A 21,902-nucleotide genomic window follows, 5' to 3' on the forward strand; every position below is an offset into this window, starting at 1 on the left:
TCAGAAGGTCTTCTGAGCCTCTCTTCCTGCAGTCTGCCAGGGCTCTATATTTGCCTGGAGACTGTAAAGTTGTCTTTAAAAATTATATTACAAACTTGATTGCAAAATCACTGGCATAACTGCCTGCTCTGCGACATGAAGAATTTACTCTTCAGTTCTCTGAAAAGTGGTAGCTGCAGCAGCTTTGCAGCAATAGACAGACATAGAACAGTTTGTGATGGGGAAAAGAAAAGACAGAACTTAAGTTTATTTAACCTGAAGAATTAATTTTTATTTGAAAAAAAGAATTACAACATGAAATATACAGAAAATAGCAGAGCACAACTAATTTAAGTTACATTAATTATAAGCAGAAATTCAGAAAAAAATCAGCATGAAAATATTAACTTTTAAATACGGCTATTTGTAAACTACTCTCATGAAAATTTATCTGGGCACATACAGACAGTAGCCCTGAACAAAATTTACTCACGCCCCCAAAAGAATTTCTGGGCTTTGTATTCTTTCACACAGGTTAAAATAATGGGCACAAAAGCTGTGGGTCAAACAAAAGCCTATTAAATCATAATGTTGTGCTTTACTTGACCTTAGCCATTTTGCAGCAGTAATTTTAACTTAATTCATTAATAAATGAAATAATCCAAGGCACACTGATTGCGTTTGGTTACAATGTAGAGAAGAAATAATTTTCAAGTCCCAAAGTATTCTGAGATGAGACTCTTTCCAGCACAATATCTGACACATTAAATACATGATTTTAAAAAGAGAGCGTACCATAATTAAAAGCTTTATAAAATGAAAGAAAAGAAGTATGTGCTGTGGATTCTTTGCATGTCCATTAACTTGAAAACAACATCTACATCATTTGAGTTGAACGTCTTTTGAGCAGTATTTTTCCAAATGAGCTGAGAAGCAAGCAGGAAAGAGCTATTTGCCATTTGACATAGTAGCTTCATCAAAATAGGAGAGCCATCTCTGACACGGGTCTCTACAAGGGAAGCAGCACCCATTATTGCTCCGTTTACAACTTGATAAAGTGAGGCCAAAAGAGCAGCTCATTCCAACTTCTTTTTTTGGCAGGAAAGAAAGGTGTATGGAATACATTGTATTGCTCTTTTGTATGTTTTCTTTAGTAGAACAACTCAGAGAATTATTGGACAAAGAGAGAAAAACTAATACGTTTTTCTATATTCCCATCCTCTGTGATTAAAGCATTCTTCAATTTTGCATATTTAATCTTCTGATACTATAGCTAGAAAAAAAAATGCTAACTTAAAACTGAGTTCTTGACAATACCTTCATAGATCATCTGCAGCAAATGGTTAAACACAAACTGGCTTCCTCTGACTTTTTGCTCACATTTAACAACTATTCATATCCATTCCATCCTCAGCTAACATTAATTAAAGAAATTGAACTTATTTTTGTTATTAGTCTAAGCCTGAGATTCCCAAAGTGTGGGAGACAAAGTGTTGTGGGTTCCTGAGACCCTTTCAAGGGGTCTGCAAGGTCAACCTACATTGAGACACTATTTGCCTTTTTCACTCCCATCCTCTCACAAGTACACAGCGGAGTTTTCTAGAGGATACTAGGTGTGTGGTAGCACAACAAATTGAATGCAAACACAGACATGAGAATTCACCTTTTACTGTGCCAGAAGTTAAAGTGATTTACAAAAGTATTTATTTTGTAAGTATTTAAGTATTTAAATCAGTCTTCTCACTGAGTTTTATTTTGAAAAATGTAACTTTTTAATAAAAATGTTATTTATACAAACTTATATGGGTTTATTAATATTTTAAAATAGTGATTAAATTGAAATTTTATTTCTTAGTTTTAATTTATCACATGATAAATATCATAGATGTAACCTATACACCATGGAATACTCTGAAGCCATAAAAACAAATGAAATCATGTCCTTTGCAGCAACATAGATGAAGCTGTAAACCATTATCCTAAGCAGATTAACACAGGAACAGAAAACCAAATACCACATGTTTTCACTTATAAGTGGGAGCTAAGCATCGGGTACACGTGAACACAAAGATGGGAACAGTGAACACTGGGGACTACTAGAAGGAGGAAAGACGGTTGCCAGAAGGGCTGAAAAACTGCCCGTTGGTTCCTATGCTCACTACCTGGGTGACAAGATCATTCATACTCCAAATCTCAGCATCATGCAGTACTCCCATGTAACAAAACCTTACACATGTACCTCCTGGATCTAAAATAAAAGTTGAAATTATTTTTTTAAAACAGATATAACCTACATGAACAAGAGTTCTTTGGGTTTCTCAATTTTTAAGGCTTCCTTCATTAAAAAGAGAACTGCAGGTATAGATAATTAACTCTGGACAAATCTCTTACCAGCTTTAAGCCTCAGTTTCCTCCTCTTTCAATAAAGATAATAAAGCCTGCTCTTTTTCATACTAATACTGTGAATATTAACTGAGAAATCATTTGGGAAACTGTAAGCTATCATACAAATATGTATTATGGTCATCATATTATTAATATAAACAATATCTACTTTTAAAGGCTCTATTTCAGAGTCAATGCTGTACAGCTTTGTGATTACCCATGCCATTACCCTCTTATACTAACAGTAGAACTGCCAAATGGAATTGGTTTCTCTGAAGGGCACCAAGGAGCACTCTACCTCCAAGCATCACTTCTACCCTCCAAGTTGGTAACTTTAGAAAAATAAGGATTTACCCCCAAACAGTCCTACCTCCTCTTTAATAACCCACTAGTATCCTACCAACTTGCAAATTATGTCTTTTAAGCACTTTGACCCTAAAGCAACCTCCTTTAATTTTACAGGGTGCTCCCTTGCTCTAATATGCTGAGATTTTATATCAGTAGTGTATTTCTGAGAACACACTAAAATATATCCCCCAGATGTTATTAAATAGTTTTTAATGTGTAATGCTTATACCCTATGTTTTTTAATCTGGAATCCAAACTGGTTTTTAAGTATATTTTAAGCTCCTTTTGTTCTCTGATTTTATTTTACATGCCTGGATGGAAAACACAGTGATGGAGCTCTACTAAAGATAAAACTGGTCAATTTATAGAGATTTTGAAAGATTCACTGTTTATTTCATCAACTTCAGTAGAAGCTCTATGTATAGGTCAAATGGGTTCTACTTAAAGAGAAAAGTGCTTTCTGATGTTCATAATAAGAGTTATTTCAACTATTTTGGCCATGGCATACTCCTAATGGCCTCAATGATGCTGACAAAAGATTGCCCCTATGTGCTCCACCTAGATTTTGTCAGTAAAACTGCCTCAAGAATTTTAATTTAATATATTATTACTAACCATGAGGGGCCTATCTTCTTCTTCATTTTCACCATAAGTAGAGTGGAAATAGTTGCTTGACCATTCCTCAGGCTCTTCAGAGATTTCTGCAGATTGTGACACCTCAGTCCAAACTATAAGAAAAGTGTGGAATGTGCCAGTTACTTGATGGTGCTAATTTACCACAAGGTGAGAAGTAAAACTAGCTGTAATGCTTTAAAAAGTTGAATTTTTAAAAATTGGATTAACCACTCTAATGAAGCAGCAAATTAACAGAATCTCATCCTGGCCACATTAAAGTATTCATGCAACCTTGGAAAAGTTATTGTCAACTTTTTCTAACTTGGTTTCCTCACCTGTCAAAGGAAGGCATTAGTACTCAGCTCTCTCCTTACTTCTTTGGGGGCCACAGCATAGATGACCTGAAGGTAGTGACCTTTAAATGGATAACTGGAAACTCAACAAGGCTATCATTACCTATTCCTCCTCAACCAGTAGAGAACTCTTCCATATTAAGGACCATCATATTAAAGTATTGAGTATCAGGCACTCTGTTAGGCATTTCTCCAAAGAAGTCTATGCTGTTGATTCTAGAGTTGTTTAGGTGATCCTCATGCGTGCTTCTGTAGCACTTTGGACTTCACTGCTATAACACTCTCCAAATTTACTTTTAATTGCTTATTTAACTACCTTTCTATTCTCCTAGCTTCGTGAGGATGGCAGCTGAGTGTGTTGTAATTAGACGATATGCCTAGCACTTTGCATAACTCCTGGAATGCAGATCATGCTATGTCAGTATTTGTTGAATTAAATAAAGTATTTAAAATCACTTCAAATAAAACCATTCACAGAGGAAGAATAAATATTCCAGCTGTTAATGACTCTTCTCTATTCATTAAACCAAGGGTAAGTGAAATACACATTCCTTGAAGCCAGTATATATGTTTTATTCATCACTATAGCCTTTATAGCAGGGGTTCCCAAACTTGAACACGCATCAGAATCACAGAGAGTGCCTGTTAAAACTCAAGTGGCTGGGCCTTCCTCCTAGAGTTTCTGATCCACAAGGTCTGGGTGGAGCAAGAGTATTTGTCTTCTATAAAAGTTTCCAGGTGATGCAGATGCTACTGGTCCAGGGACCACACTTTGACAACCAATACTCTCCAGTGCCTATCGGAGTGTCTTGCATATGCAAGACATGAGAGCCTTGTAAAAACTGGTTAACTGTATTTTGTTTATACAAAAATACCAGATGGATAGATTTCCAAATTAACAGTGGAAGGTAAAAATTTGCATAGCCACAAATCTTGGCTTAGGATGACCATGACACATACCTGTATTTGCTTCTGCCTGAACTGACACAATTGCCTCACAGACCTCCACCACAGTGTTGGGGTGTTCCAATTCAGTTTTCTCAATACTTATAAAAGCTCCCTGTTGCTTTCTGAAATAGTGATGTATAAAACTAAGTGAGCGTTTGTACAGTCTAAAAGTAAAAAAAATTTAAAGTGGTACTTCTTCCATTGACCCCAAGTGTTAAGAACATGTTGAGAATCCATCCAAACAGCCAACACTCCCTATTTAAATCTGTGTGACAATAGGTTATAATATACAAATGCTTAAATCTCAGATCCACGCCAGCAGCTTCTCTATTATGTAAGGAGAAAAACTATTCCCTAATAGACCTAAGGTAGGTGTATTGTATACAATCCCTGTTGCTCTGTGGACTTGTAACATTAATGAATTAGGTAAGTTGTATGTAAATGAAGATGAAACCTTCAACTGATTCATATTCTTATGTACCAGCTGCTATTAAGTCAATTACTGCATAAAACCTAAAGATGTTACTTTTATAATGTATGATAAAAGATTGAGTTTTTTGGCCAGGTGCAGTGGCTGATGCCTGTAATCCCAGCACTTTAGGAGGCTGAGGCGGGTGGATCATGAGGTCAGGAGTTCAAGATCAGCCTGGCCAAGATCGTGAAACCCCGTCTCTACTAAAAATACCAAAAAAATTAGCCAGGTGTAGTGACAGGTGCCTGTAATCCCAACTACTTGGGAGGCTGAGGCAGAGAATTGCTTGAACCCAGGAGGCGGAGGTTGCAGTGAGCTGAGATTGCGCCACTGCACTCCAGCCTGGAAACAGAGCAAGACTCCATCTCAAAAAAAAAAAAAAAAAAAAAAAAAAAAAAAAAAAAAAAAAAAGACTGAGTTTTTTGAACTCTGAAAGATAAAGACTTTCTCTGTGACTTTTAAATGGTTCTCCTAAATCTCCATGTGAACCACCACCACATTTCACCTGATTTTAGCTACCTCAGAAAGATGACATGCAGCAAAGGAAAAAACAGTATTTCTAATAAGTCATTCAATGATCCCCACAGCATGCAGAGGATGCATGGTGAATCTCTGTACCTGACCTTCCGAATCAATAAGAGAATTATTTCTGCATATATTCAAATGTTCAGTGAAAACTCCACGTTTTGGAATTTCTGGAGGCAGAACACAAAGACTACATTTCTAAACCCATACCAATGTGCGGGCATATAGGACAGCCAGCTTCCTTAATGACTCCTGGTTCTGTCCAGGCTCAGTTCCCTCCCAGAATCCATACCTTCTCTCTATGTAGACAGAGAGGCCAAATCACCAGCAAGAGGTCTCCATCAAGGGACTATAAAACTGTGAGCCAGTCCTTTATTTGCTCTGTTCCCATATTCTTATAACCCTCTTTTTCCAATCAGATCAAAGGTGACCAAAAATACTTTGGAAAAAAACGCTTATGAGCACAGCCTTCTTTCCTGTCAGCCTATGTGTAATTCTTCCAATGATATATTAAAAATAAAACATTTGTCATCACATTTAAAATTCAACCCAAGGGATAACTGTTAAGAACTACCAGCCTCCAATATAAGGCTGCACCTGAGAAAATGATGTGTTTATGGAATGTGATGAGTTACTGCTAAATTGGTGCTTGGCTTTTGTCTGAGATACTGTAATTTTATTGCTTCATGTTACATACAGAAAACAAAAGATTGCAGGAGTGATATTTCTTAAAGAATAATCACTTACTCATCATTCTGCTGAAGAGAAATCTGAATCTTATCCTGTTCTGCTAATTGATCCTGTTGCTTTCTTTTTTTAACTGAGAAATAAAACAAAGTGTATTATCATCATTCAGAAGTCACACTTCTTACTTCCTTAAAGGACAATGACTTTCACTCAAACACACACACACACACACACACACACCCTTGCCATTAGACTTAACCTTCGCAGACTTGAAATAATCAGAGGGAAGGCAGTCTTGAGTTTGAATTTGGAAAGGTCTGAACCATGTAATATTCTATTCAAGAAGCCCAACTTTAGAAGTAGAACCGGCTCCCATTCCAACATTATTGAGCAATGATTACTCGAGATACTAAGCAGAGTCACCTCATGGAAAGGACTGGGAATGACCACAATCAGTTCACTGTGTTGCTTCTCAACTACTTCTTAAGCCCAAGGGTTGATTTTCTAGTGTAAAGTTCATTCTTCGAAATAGTTTAAACAACCCACTGAATCTCGATCTCCTACTAATTAATTTAACAAATCTTTTCATTGTAATAGTGTAAATATCAGCCCCATTCCCTGCAAAAAGAATTACAAAATCTGAGTCAATAAGCTATTACCATATTTTTTGTTCTGAAGAATGCATGCTTGAATTTACCTGTCAAAAGTTCCTGCTGCTTCAACAAAATATTTCTTATTTCTTTTAACCATGTCGTTTTCACATCTACATTAGGAGCCTAAAGATTTCCAAAAAAAAAAAGAAAAAAGGAGGTGGTACACGTTTCCTTTTACAAAGGATGTTCTATAATAAAACAAATGTAATTATTTACATAAAATATTATCTACTTCCTATAACACCATAATCAAATCTTAACCATTTGATTCTTAAAATTTTTATGAAGCAAATAATTTGCTATCAGATTAGATGAAATAATTCAGTGAAAACCATTTTTTCTGTAATCCCAGGACTTTGGGAGGCCAAGATGGGCAGATCTCTTGAGCCCAGGAGTTTGAGACCAGCTTGGGCAACATGGAGAAACCCCATTTCTACAAAAAAATATACCAAAATTATCCAGGTGTGGTGGCATGTGTCTATAGTCCCAACTACTTGGGAGGCTGAGGTGGGAGCATATCTTGAGCCTGGGAGGCAGAGGTTGAAGTGAGCCAAGATCACACCACTGCACTCCAGCCTGCACAACAGGGAGAGACCCTGTCTCAAAAAATATATCCATTTTGAAATTGCTCTTAAATAATGGTATAAGAATGCTTGGATGCAAATGTGAAATATAATTACAGTTATTTTGTCTTTACAGGAGAATTCTTTTTAAAATATAAATATTTTGATGTTGAATTTTAGTAAAATAAAACAAGCTCTACTATTTCTGAAAAGGCCATCTATTGCAGAATAACCTTGGTGACTGATGGTAACATGAAAACCTCCTTAAATATCCTCCCATTACTTATATGATGTTTGTTAAATGATACCAAATATTATATCTTAAGCAAACCAAGAAAATATCTTTTTATAAATTATAGTCACCTAGTACAGAATTTCAACAAACAAAAAACACTGAGCATTATTAACAGATAACAGCACATTGACAAGTCATGATACAAATATTTATTGAAATGACAACATCCTCTTGAAATGCTCTGATTCCTCTCCCCTTCCCTGAAACAGTTTGGACTCTATAGCACAACTGGCCAGGGCTTTAACCATGCTCTTCAGAAGCAGAAAGCAAGTCTGAACTGTCACATCCTTGTGTCTTATAATCAGGTACCCCAGAATGTTTAGCACACGAGGAACTCAGAACTATTATAATTCTGTAACTTGGAAACCTGATGGGGACAGAGAAGTACCTGCCAAGCTGTCAGTTCTAGTTGATAAGTCTCTTACGTAATTGTGAAAACTTAAAGCCCTAGAGAACACCATAGGCATATCTCATTGCAGCTACTAGAAAAAAGTTAAATACATCACAAAGAATGTTCTAATAATATTTAACTGACCTACACGAAAGGAATGGAACTTTTGAAATGTGACCAAAATTATTTTTGTTTATAAATTTGGGCTTTTGTATTTCAGTGCAGGTGTTGGCTTCTAGAAGAATTTTTAAATGACCAACCTGGACAATATAAACTTCTTCCTTTTCACCATACCAGATTTCAAACTTGCGGTTATCACCTTTTACATATTCAGTGATTCCAACTTCATCCATCTACAATAAATAAGTCAAAATTTTCATGAGCATTTTATTTTAAATATGAAGTTACATTAAATCTACCCCATCATATTCTAAATAAAACAGAATTTGTCTTGGGCAGAAAAATATACGTTATATTAAATGAATATGAAATGATAATTACAATCATAGACAAGAGTATTTAAATGTTTTCATTGAACTATGCACTTTATCATTCAGACTCCATGCTTCATGTCAGTGATTGACACAAATGTTATAAATCTGAAAATCCAAGTAGCCCACTAAGATTTAATTCTGTTATAAATTAATAGCATACTATTAAAACAAATTATTGGGCCAAACACAGAAGTAATTAAACATCAATAGAAAAAAGCCACTGAGAATTAATTTAAATAGTTATTTATAATGATTATTTGACAATCAGTTAATCTTACAAATTATAATTTATTTTGATAGAAGCCCTAGAAGTTATAATTATATAATTTATGGGACAGGAGAGAACCAGTCAGGTACACGAGGATCTCTCTATTTTCTACCAATCCCTTGGCCTTTCTAAAAAACAAATAATAAGTCATGGGACATTGTTGTCTTTTTTGTACCCAGTGAAACTTTTGTACACAATATCTCTTCCTTACCACAGTTTTTTCTTCTTCTCAACATGATTGTGCAAACCATAAACTCTTCCATTTTCTTTCATAGTTTTCTGCTAATAGCTTGGCTAATTGCACTTTGAGCAATCCCAGTCCCTTGCACAAACATTATTTTAGTTCCTTTCTGCCTTTCCTCTTTTATTTCAATTCTTACCTAATAATCTAAAGGGGTATCTCACTCTCTGTTCCAGTTAGGAGCTCCCCAGATGGCCCTAATTAGAACTGATAAGCATTATAAGGCAGTGCTAGTGAGATTGCCATACTAACAGGAAGAAAAACACTTATGCTTAGAAATGTAATGTAACATATTAATGAAAGAACCTTTGACATCCACCCTGAATGTAGTCAGAAGTTATTTTCAGAATGTCCCAAACTATCTTTATAGTCTCACTCCACCATTCCAGCTAACCTACTTCTGCTCTAATATCACAATTTAAGATGAATAGAAATTTCATATTCAATATTTTTAAAAATTACCTTTGTTTCATTACATGCTTTTGTCTTAACATGATAAGCTGGAAGGCACACAGGCTTTGGCGTCAGAGAGGTCTGGGTTGGAATACATCTCTACCACTCACTAGCTATGTGTCTTAGTGCAAGTTGCTTAACTTTTCTAAACTTCAGTTTCCTCAACTATAAAATGGAAAGAACACGTATTTCTTAGGGTTGATGTAAGGACTAAACAGCCTGGAGTAAATGCTTAGATCCTATAATGAGCTTTTTAAATTATGAGTTTGCTTTCTATTCTTCCCCCTATTTAAATTGCAATCATTTTGTTATTTTTAATTGTAAACATATGGTACATAATTATTGACTAAGTGAACTTTTCTGAGCTGCACTGGAAATGTAACCATCATGTGTGGCACATAGTAAGGACTATGTGCATGTTTGTTAAATTTTTAAAAATTAATAATAATAAATACATGAACTAAGGAATCTGAAGGACTCAAATCTCCTTATCTGGTCAACTGTGACTTTAGATAGGGCCTTTTCTTGCATATAAGTGGCCAACTTAAAATATAACATATAAACCATTAGAAACTACACGGTCAGGCCATGGGATTCCAATTTTGTATGTTGCAGTCAAAACGGGAGTTCATTTAAAGTGAGAGAGACATAGACATAAAGATGGCAACAACAGACACTTGGGACTACTAGAGGAGGAGTGGAGGGAGAGGAATAAGTGTTGGAAAACTAACTCTTGGGTACAATGCTCAGTACTTGGGTGATGGGATATTTGTACCCCAAACCTCAACATCATTCAATACACCCAGGTAACAAACCTGCACATGTACCCCCTGAATATAAAATAAAAATTAAAAAATGTAAGAGAGAAGGTTCAGCAGTAGAGTATCTGCAATGATTCTCTCTACGAAGGATAAGACTTTGAAATCAATAGCATAAATTGTTAAGTAACACAGTGACTGAGAATGCTCGCAATTGCTAAATGCTGGAATCTCACGATAAGCAGACAAGCAGAAATGAGCATAGTGAACCATAAGAAACATCCTAATTTTCAGTGGCATCACCATTTTCCCAGGAATCCTGGTCTAAAGCCTTGCAGGCATCACTGGCTAATTTTTTTATTAAGGATGCTCGGCATTGCTGGGGAACCAAAGAAGAATCAGAAAGATTTTCTTTCTTCAATGTCAGGTATTATTTATTTTTTGTAGCTAGTAAGTTAGCAAGCCCATCTGTCTACCTTCTATTGAAATGTTTCTAGCATCTATCCCACCTTCTCTGTTTCCATGGTGCCTATTTTAGTTTTAGTTCTCATGACTTAATCACCTAATCCCTTCTTTACTTTAATGTACTCAAGAAACATGTTGTTGGCATGTCCATCATTGTGACAAATTACGGGTAAATAGAAAATTAATATGAACTAGAAATACTATCGTAGGTAGAAATTTAGATCACCTCACAATAAAATGGACATCAAATGGATTTGGGTCAAATATGCCTATGAAGGTAAAGTACCTTCCAAAAGAATAAGTATATAGGCAGCAAGAGATTTGAATCCTCTCTGTCATAGATTGCAAGTTTATGGTTCTGAGTCAATGTTTATTAATGACTCAGAAGGCCCTTTGAGATTTGAGGGCTTAGAGGTGGACTGCTAAAACCAAAGGAGCAACTGGCCCTTTCTGATGAAAACAACAGAGCTTTAAAGAAGCTGCGGTGTGTTCAGCGTGAAGCAGGGAAAATAGACTATAGGAAAAACTACTTATTTTTGAACTGACCCTGGGCAGGAACCTTGTTAGGAACAGCGAGGGGCTGTTGATCCTATGGGAAGAATCAAAAGCAGGGCCTACTTATAGGTAGTCTCCTAATACAGACACCTCACTCCGGTCTCAAAACATATTGACTGTCTTCTTTATAACTGCTGCTGAAAATTTCAATTATGAAATAGACTGGTGATGACAACTATGAAAGAACATGCTCATGAAAAGTGACTAACATGATAGTGGTTGGGGAATTAAGGACAATAACTTTCTCTATTTTTGACATTTTCTATGAGAAATGTTATATTGGTTTTACAATTTAAAATTCAAAAGATGAATTTCATTAGGTGTAAAAACTATTCAAATTTGTCAATTATGGGTCTCGTGTGAATTGGAAGTTCCTCTTCTCTAATGGAGAAACCAGCTGAAAGTATCATTGGGTTGTTAATAACTTCCCCAAACAATACTGTTCTCATTTTAATAACAAATTAATAAACTAATATTAGGACAAAATGGCAGTTTTGTTTGTAGGAGAGAATAAGGTACTTTTGAAAGATGGAACAGGACAGATCTGGAAAGGATTCAGCTATAGGTGGCTTTGAACACCCAGGAAGGGTGAAGCTAGGAAATGGAGGAGGAACAAAGAAAGGAAGGTGGGGATATGCTAAGCACAAATGTCATCCATTTTTAAATTGCATTGAGGAAAAGGAGGAAACTTTCTTCCCTATCTCTCCTGTGGCATAAGGCTCCTTTATAATAAGACCAAGTATTCTGCCCAGTGTCCCTGGAAAGAGAGTGCTCATGGGGAGGCTGGGACGCTCCTTATAATTTCAAACTGTGCTATTTAGGATGCTAGGGAGCCCCCTTGGGGAATATCTAGGATCATAGTGAGAAGAAACGGAGGAATTAAAGCTCTGCATTCCCTCACCTTCACTTTAAGCAGAGAAGTTATGATTCACCTGACTTCTACATAAGACTTAAGAATTTTTAAAAAACAAAGAAATGTGCAGCTAAAGTATAAAACCCACTCATTTGAAACAGAAAAGTATTCAAACTGAGGTACATACACACATACACACACACACACACACACACACACACAAACAAACACACGCAGAGGAAACAATACTACATTACCCAATACAAATTGTCTTACTTTCCAACAGTGTTTAAAACTGTATGATGGGTATCTATCAGAGCCTTCTCCACTTTCAACACGCCTTTTACAAAACACAATGGCTTTTTCATACAAGAAAAGGTGTCGCTGCATTGGTTTGAATCTAGCCAAATCCTTCATTTTCGTAGCACCTTTCTTGTGTCCTATCCAAACACTAAATCCACCTTGCATTATCATCTTGCCGAGTTCATTTAAGTTTCCCTAGAATAGAAAATCAAAAACCATCAGTAGAAAGCAAAACTACATTCAGCTCTCTGACATCAACATTTTAGTGTTTAGCTTGAGCTATTAAAACCCTGAAGCATAATTTATGTTTTTAACAAACTTAACTTTGTATGTTTAAAGATGGCATGCACCACGTAAGTACGAAATTACTGTGGGAGTGGAGGATAAAAGAAACTTCCTTTTCTCTGGCTTCATATCATCTGGAGATATTTCAGCTACCATAAGTCTCCCCATCTCTTCCTCAATCCTGCTTGATGCATGACATATACCAGTTCAAGTTTTCCCACTGGGTGGAGCTAACCTGTTAAAAGGCTACACAAGTGCTAAAAATTGGATTCTTTTCTTTCCTATCTATCCCTATCTACAGGGGCAAGCAGCAATTATGGAACAATACATTTTCTTAGCTGACTCAAACATTCCTTAACCAGGATCTCTCAGGTCTGGGACTGGGGGAAGACTGCTGGGGACAAGGGGAATCTCGTAAATCCATTTGGCTGCTGATCTGAAGCTAATTCTCTTCCTAGTGTTATCAGTAGTAATGTCAACACTTTGATCTCCATTTATCTGCTTCTTGTATGTTATTTCTCAATTGGTCCTAGGAGGGGAAAAGGGACGTTGAGATGCTGACCCCCTAAAATTCCAAAAATTATTAAAATATGCTTACAATATAGCCATTTATTGCAATCTGATGCATAGAATCATTAACTGACTTGAGTAAATCCAGCATTGCATCGAGTGCCTCCTTTAACTGAGCAGATCCTTCACAGTCTTTGCTATATTTTAATAGCTCCTATAATTAGAAATCAGGAATTAATATTAGACAGATATTAATATCTGGTCAAAATGAATAAGTTTTTGGCTAACATGCTTTCCAGCACGAATCCAAATATAATGTCACATTTTGGAGTAATTCCTTTTACATGCTCTTTGTTGCAGGAATATTATTTTTAATAACAACATCAAAATAGAGGAAGTAGAATAGTGACTGAATGATATCAAACAAAGGCCATTTAATGTTTCTGGAGCTTAAGTATAATAGCTATTAAGACACATCAGAAATCAATTTTTAAAGCCATTACACATAGAGTTCTTTTGTCCTCTACAGACAAGAATTTGTTTTAGCTATGATGCATTCATGATGCATATAGTATAGAACATTATGAAAATTCATTTTAAAACAAGCCATGTTGTATTTATACTTAACACAAGATTCTAGTAATCCTTTCACATTATACTAGGGGAGTGAGTGCCATTTGCATTTCTCATTGAGAAGGCCCCTATGAAATACAGCCCCAAAACTATAAGAAATATTTGCTTTCTTTAGTTCTTCTTATAAATATTTAAAGTTCTTCAGTAAAACATTATGCAGAAATCAACAGAATTTGTATGAAAAATTAAATGGCTAAGACTCCAGATATTCTCCGCCTGATATCTATGCCTATGGCATTTGTAGCCACAGTGAATTGAAGAAGCACACAAAATTCTACTGCTAAATCCAGGCTTCTCAATCATTGAGCCTACCTATTTCTAGTGCTTCCTAGTAAATTATTTTCTTTTTAATGACTCTGACATATCTGACTCAAAAAGTAAAGAAACAAATGCTTCATATAATTACCTTCAACAATAACTGATATTTAGTGATTCGTTGCACTGGTTTAAGTAAGTAGGAATCTAGTCCAAGTCTGTGTTTTAACTTTCTTTGACATTCCTGTCATTAAAAGATAAATATCAATAAAAATAAATTAAAACATGTACCTGTGAAAATGCCAAGTGTTCATTGATTAAACCTAATGCCCCAATGTTCCTTATATCTCAAAGAAAATTTATTGGAAAAATCACTGTTATGTGTAGTACAGAAATTATAAGACACAGTATTTCTGAAAAACTACCCTAAACACTATTTTAAGGATTGGAGATGTAAACCATTCCAACATTTCAAAGATTTAAAAGTTTTCACATATAAATTCATATTGATGTGGAATGCTTAAAAGGTGTGAAAGCAGGGAATGGCTATAAATTAGCATGATTAAAATGTTCTTTAATATATTCAAGAAAATTCACAAAAGACCAAGCTTTACTAGTCAAGGGTCAGAAAGAAATTGGTTGTGCTGAATATAAATCAGACTGGACATGCAAACAAAATTTTTAATATCACAAGAAAATAAAGCCCTCATCGACTGGTGCTATGTTTCATCCAGTAATTGGCCCATTATCACTGTAAATATAAGGGTCATGACGTTGAGTCTAGGAACATTGTAGGGGCCCATAGTTAGGGCAAGATGTGGATATTTAGGATAAAATGTGTATAAAGTACAGAACAAAAAGGGATTGGGGAAATGTATACCTGAATAAGAACCACGGCTCTCCTCTGAATATGGATAAAATCCAACATACAATCTAATTCAAACAAGAATTAACAATTTATAGTTAAAGGTGGAGTACTGCTATCAGGTTGGTGCAAAAGTGATTGTGGTTCCTGCCATGACTTTCAGAGGCAAAAACTGCAATAACTTTTGCACCAACCTGATACACGCATTTAGATCTCCTCACTCATGATACCCAGCTAAAATGATGCACAAGTTATTTTACAAGGCAAAATCACAAAGTTATGAAGAAGATGAGAAAGCAAAAAACTTCAGCAAAATTTGGAAACTGGAAACCAACCCTAGAAGTGGTAAACAACTGAGCACACTGAAGAAAAGTGGATTTCAAGTTGGCAGAGGAAAAAGTCAAGGAACAACTCAATTTATGTTATATACATCTTTTCCATGCCCTCCACAAAGTCTCAGGATTACAGATACCAAGTACCTCTGAGAGTGGGAGGTAAAATTGAGGTTCAAGAAAGGATGCTTGTTGAACGCCTTTTTAAGAAGTAATTAGCTAATAACAAGTGTTGGTGAGGATATGGAGCAATTAGTACCCTCATACACTGCTGTCAGAAATGTAAAATGGTACAGCAACTTTGGAAAAGAGTACAGCAGTTTCTCAAAAAGTTAAATGTAGAGTTACCACATGACCCAGCAATTTCATCCTCAGGTATTCATCCAAGAGGAATAAAAACACATCTACATGAAAACTTGTACAAAAGCATTCTTAGCAGCATTGTTCATAATAACCAAAAGGTGGAAACAAGCCAAATGTGCATCAACCAATGAATGGATAAATAAAATGAAATACATCCACATAATGGAATATTATTCAACCATAAATAGGAACAAAAAACTAAATCATGCTACAACATGGATGAACCACTAAAATATTATCCTAAGTGAAAGAGAGAATTCAAACACAAAAGACCACATATTGTATGATTCAATTTATATGAAATGTCCAGAATAGGCAAATCTATTGAAGACAGCAGGTAGATTAGTGTTTGCCTAGGGTTGCTGGGATTTGGGAAAAATAGAAGGGTAACTGCTAAAAGGTTCTGGTTTCTTTTTACTGATAAAAATATTAAATTGATTGTGGTGATGGTTGTACAACCTTGTGAATACATTAAAACCATTGAATTGTATACTTTAAAAGGGTGAACTGAAGACATTTTATCTCAATAAAGTTGTGACAAAAAAATAATAAATGGCATGAAAATCTAAACAAAAGCAATAAGGCTCTCAGATAACCATACCACTCTGCAAAGCTGGGTGCCTTCTCACTCTTCCTTTGGCAGAAGAATGGATGTTTATTTAGAAAGAGTAAAACACAGGGCCTATGGACTAAAGGGTATAAGGTTCAATTTAGTGCAGAGTACCATACTGAAAAATATTCAAATACTCTCCATGTTATCTCTCAAATTAATGACCCTCAGCCTTTTCTCCCAAGCTGGCTGCCACAACACTGGCAGCCAGATCATTATACACAAGGTAGCAGTTCAAGGAATCTGACCAGCCTAATAGCAATGCTCTAAAGATACACGTATTGGGGAATCCCTTTAAGCAAATAGCTTGAGACAAATAACTCAACAATGAGGATCATGGTCAATAAACCCACATATGCCCTGGAAACTTCCAACGAGCTTTTTAGTGTTTACTCCCAATGTAAGTAGACAAGTATCACCAGACATTTGAGGAGAGCATCAAAATGGGTAGTAGGAACCAAACAAAGAGAAATAGAAAGAAAAAAATGCAACGTGAAGACAACAGAAATTGTGCAGGGAGAAGAAAACTATTTTTAAAAGAAAAATCTATTCTCATCTTTGTGTAGATGAATGAAGATACTGAATTCACAAAATGAAAACAGGATTCTATTAAAAGAAACATTGTAAAAAAAAAAAAATGGTGAGGGCTCTTCAAAACTAAAAATACAATGGCAGAAATGGAAACCTCAATAGAAGGACTAGAAAGTAGAATAAGAAGACAAAGAATGGAAAATAGAAAAGATAATTAGAGGACCAGTCCAGGATGTCCAAACTTGTACAACAGAAATTCCAAAAAGTGAAAATGGAGAAAATTAGGTGGAGGGAGTCAAAGAAAAACTCCAAGTAAATTTGGGCAGGAGGTTCCAAATTCAAAGTTATCACCCCAAGATTAGCATAATGGATAAAAATAGTGCCAACATTTGAACACTGAAAATAAAATAAGTTTTCATAAGCTTTCAGGTGACAGAAACAAAGTCACCTGCAAAGGAACAAAAATTAAAATGGCATCAGATTTCTGAATAGTAATACTAGAAGCTATAAGACAATTGAGCAATACCTTCACAATTCTGAGTATAATTATTTCTTACCTAGAATTATATATCCAGCCAAACTAGCAATTAAGTCTTAAGGTAGAATAAAGATATTTGCAGGCACATATACTCTCAAAAACTTTTATGTACTGTGTACACTCTTTCAGGAAAACTACTGGAGGATGTGTTCTACCAAACAAGGCAGGTAAACAAGAAAGATAAAGACATGGCACTAGGAAGGAGGAGAGCCTATGCAACAGACAGGTGAGGAGAATTCCAAAACGTATGTTCAACAAGATCCCCAGGTGACAGCTGTGCAACAGGCCTAGTGAGTCTAGATAAGCAAGACAGATACCTCCAGGAGATATTTCTTGAAGAATATGAAATTCAGAGAAAAAAATAATGTGTTTAAATGTAATAAGAAGAGATTTTTGTAACTCCCACATCTGGGAGAGGTTGGGGTAGAATAATGATAAGTATCTAGAAAACTGAGTAAAAACACCATTGCAAGACAAACAGAAGGGAAGGAAAAGCAACCCTATTAGACCACATGATTCATCTGAGCAAAGAAATTACAGTCTTCATTTAACACTGTATACCAATCTAATCGAAATTACAATGTAACTATAGTGGAGGTTTTGTAAGAAAAGAAGTATATTTATATATGTGGTAGTTGGGTGGGGGACAGTGAATGAGAGCTAAATCCTTATCTTCCATAGTATGAAGAAAAAAGATAAGCATATCATTTGAAGCTATGGAGGTAAACACCAAAGGATGTAGCTAAAAGTGCTGAAAGTGTTTGCCTCTGGGAATTTACAAATGTGTTTGTGTGTGCTGTGGTGAGGAGGGGCGGACTTGCTCTTTAACTTATGTATGTATGTGCATATGTAACATACCAAAGTAGAAAATGAATTTATAATTAAGAAATATCCCAATATCTTCCAGAAAGAGTATATCCAATATTGGAATAATTACCATACCTGGAAAAATGCGCATTCTGAATACTTCCTCCATATTGTTTCTGATCTGGGCTTATTCTGACAATATTTTGCATACATCTGAAAATCATCCTTCTGTGATAAGAACCAAATTCAAATAAATTACTAGTTTGTAAATATAACATTTGCCATCAAGAAAGGCTAAACAAGAGTGTGGCCAAGTATCCTAGGAAATGTGGCCTAAAGGGCCTACTCTACTGGCAGCTGGTCAAAAGCCTTCTTTGATATTCCAAGAACAGCATGCCCATTGCATCTGGTGGGAGGACACATAATTATCTAAGGAATATCAGAACTTCCACTTACCAAGCTTGAGGCGTAGATGGAGCCTTCTCTGTCTGAACTATAAAAACCTACTTTTTCGCATAATGATGAGCTAATAAGGTGCCAAAAAATATGTTCTGTTATTAGTCTCTTGATTCTCTAGTGAACGAACTTGCAGCTGACTTCCAAGTTAGAGCTTACAGCTCTAGGTTCATCACTGGGACACTATCATTGTAGCATAATCTATCTAGGCACTCATGCAATTCTCTCTCCCTGGAATCTTCTTTCTCTGACCCTCACGAATCGGCTATCCCCTACTCATTATTTAACACTTATCTCATGAGTTATCTCTTCTATAAAACCATTGTTTATAACCCCGTTCTATGTAAGATGCCCTTTTTCTGGATTTTCCTAGGACAATTTGTGTATTTCTGATCTAGTGCAACTCATCTTCTACACAATTAATAATTTCCTTGTTTTTATACCTAAATAGATTTGGGCTTGGTATCCACATTATCTGGCACAATGCTTGGTACATAGTAGGCGACCAGTAGATGGTTGTTGAATAAATGAACAATTCATCAATAAACATTTATTAAACCACAACTGGTTGCTAAGAACTCTGCTAACCTAATGAAGATACAATATATAGGATATGAATCCTGGATCTAAGAGCTTTCCCAAGTTTGGGAGAAAATTCATGTATACATGTCAAGGTGTACAAGCAAAGTAAATATAAAATGAGTAGTATAGACATTACATACTATAGAGTCTAAAGGAAGGATAAATTGCTATTGCTTGAGAAGGCTGGGAAAGAATGTGGCCATAATTTAAATGTGTTCAAAGTTAGAACATGTTGAGCAAGGTTGACACACAGTACTTTCTTATCCTTATTCTCTTCTCATTTCATAAACTCTTTCTGGGATAAGATATCTATTTTGAAGCCTTCAACAATCACCTCTATTGAATTAACTCTTAAGACAAAACTGATCTTTCAGGAAGAAGAGAAACTATATAAGCAGAGAAGCATGCACAAAAAATAATCTAACAGAAAACTCTAATGGAGGAGAGTGTGATCACTAACCTGGGAAGTCAATTGTATTAACCATACTCGGGACATAGAGGAATGGGCCTCCCTGAACACTTTTGTTGAATGAAAAGAACTGACGGCTCTCTGTTTCTGTGAAGTTCCTGTGATCTATGCCTTGGTGGCTGTAACTCAGACTAGAATTAATTCTAAAACTTTACATATATTTTAATAACATAAATAATAAGGTGGTTTTTTAGGCCAAAAATTGACAAAGCCCCAGATGTTTTGCTATGATGATCCCAACTCTTACATCTTCATAGCCAGGGTGGTCCCTGGATTACTAAGATCACCCAGGAGTCAGTGTTCACGAGCTGAGCCATTGAAGCATTTGATACTACAGAATGCAATGGGTATTTCCATGCTCTGGATATCCCAGTGCATTCATTTCTGCAGCAAAATTTGGTTCGGTATTAAATACCTGCTGGAGTAATGTATCTTCTCCAAAAATATAAAGACATAAAGTACCTATCTTGTCTCCAAATCTGTTCTTATAAGTGAGTTTCTATGTTGGTGGCCCATATTTATATATTTTTAAAAATAACTTAACTCACCCTTTCTAGGAAACAAGGTCCCACTCTTTCTGGGGCATGAGCACAATTTTCCAGGCTGCTCAAGAAAATGCTGTGAAAATTTCAGAGAAAAAAAAATTACATGATTTTATGTGAAATATAATAAAGTAGTCAAGAGAGCACTTTAAATAGTTTAATGGAAAATAAATATTCAATTCAGCAATTACATACTCGTTATGGAATTCATATATTTCTGTCATATTTCCAAAGAGAATGTCCTTTTTGTTTCTCAGGAGAGGTGGCATAAGATCAAACATCTCTGGATTATCCATCTCCGCTCTATAACCCTACCCAAAATAAATACATTCATGTGTTTTAAATATTTACATGCACATTTAATTGGGATACTAATGGTGTAGGTACAGTAGAGTATTAGGGGATTTGAGGGCGAACTTGTTTGAATTTTAATTCAATTTTAATTCAGTTCAAATCTCCTACTTCCCAAAGTTATCCATGACTTTTTTTTCCAGAAGGCAGGACAAGGAAGTCAAGGTCTTCCAATCAATAGGCAGAATAAAGTAATAGCTCTTTGCCCTTCAGAGTAGCTTATAGTGTAGGAAACAAGATAGAAACCAAGATGAAAACATAAATTACAGGTCATCAGCTTCTCCTTAAATTGGCAAGACATGTTTAGGTTTTTTTCAGACCAAATTAATATCATAACATTCTTGTCAAATGAATATTTTATCCCATTCTCAGGCTTTTACATCACAATCTCTGAATAGCACCCTGTAAATAATTGTAACAATCTGCTGTATCCCTAAGAGAACACTTTCTCTTCTGTAACAAATTCTGAATCAATCATTCCCATTACTGAGGGAGAACCTGAATGTGCACATTTAACCAACACGCTGTGTCAGGCAATAAAAGAAAGGCCCATTGCTGCCATATGAAAAGCAAGGAAGGGGACAGAAGTGGAAGATTGTACTTAAACACTTTCTAATGAATGTAGCTAGGGATCATTCAGGAAAAGATAGGGCAAATACAATTTGAGTCGCTTACCAACAAAACAGTAAACAGTTCTCGAACGTAAACTCTCTCAGTCTGTATCAGTTCATTTAGGACGTGGCTAAAATGAAAAGACCATATTTATCAGATATTTAATTACTGAGATCTATATCGCAATGTTTCAAGTATAATCATAAGAAGGTAAAAAAAATAGCTAATGCATAGGAACTACCAATGGTTTTTGTTTTATCATCAAAATATGAAACTACTTTTACGGTTTCTAGAATAAAAACCACCCATAAGACTTTAAATACATATATATATATATATATATATATATATATATATATATATCTCAAAGAAAGGGAGATGCTTAAGGGTTACTATTAGCTTTAAATAATTTTATTTCTAACTCAGTGAGATTAGGAATAAGTTTACTAAAAACTCACAATAACTATTCCTAAATGTCTGAGGCTTTTATTGTTTTGGGGTAGCATAGTTTATGAACTTTAATTCCCCTTTTTCCCTAAAAAATAGGTATTAGCATT

At 35.4% G+C, this 21,902-nt stretch overlaps 1 protein-coding gene across 8 annotated transcripts in view; it reads right to left on the bottom strand.

Moving 5' to 3' along the window:
• Positions 1–249: 249 nt before the first annotated feature.
• Positions 250–21,902, bottom strand: part of MCF2 (MCF.2 cell line derived transforming sequence) — a 70,316-nt gene continuing 48,663 nt past the window's right edge. For 5 of the 8 annotated variants that reach the window (XM_032268326.1, XM_032268327.1, XM_032268331.1 and 2 more), the window contains 13 exons: positions 21,409–21,475; positions 20,578–20,693; positions 20,389–20,458; positions 18,469–18,561; positions 14,439–14,531; positions 13,488–13,613; positions 12,578–12,799; positions 8,475–8,567; positions 7,010–7,088; positions 6,373–6,445; positions 4,641–4,750; positions 3,328–3,440; positions 250–988 (listed from right to left, as the gene is read on the bottom strand). In XM_032268326.1, the coding sequence (XP_032124217.1) occupies positions 956–988; positions 3,328–3,440; positions 4,641–4,750; positions 6,373–6,445; positions 7,010–7,088; positions 8,475–8,567; positions 12,578–12,799; positions 13,488–13,613; positions 14,439–14,531; positions 18,469–18,561; positions 20,389–20,458; positions 20,578–20,693; positions 21,409–21,475 (1,288 nt within the window). In that variant the 3' untranslated portion in view covers positions 250–955. The remainder of the gene's footprint in view (positions 989–3,327; positions 3,441–4,640; positions 4,751–6,372; positions 6,446–7,009; positions 7,089–8,474; positions 8,568–12,577; positions 12,800–13,487; positions 13,614–14,438; positions 14,532–18,468; positions 18,562–20,388; positions 20,459–20,577; positions 20,694–21,408; positions 21,476–21,902) is intronic. The other 3 variants (XM_032268328.1, XM_032268333.1, XM_032268332.1) reach the window with 1 other exon arrangement.

This window comes from Sapajus apella, unplaced genomic scaffold (assembly GCF_009761245.1).
Source record: "Sapajus apella isolate SASKATOON/1434 unplaced genomic scaffold, GSC_monkey_1.0 scaffold179, whole genome shotgun sequence".
Lineage (NCBI taxonomy): Eukaryota > Metazoa > Chordata > Mammalia > Primates > Cebidae > Sapajus > Sapajus apella.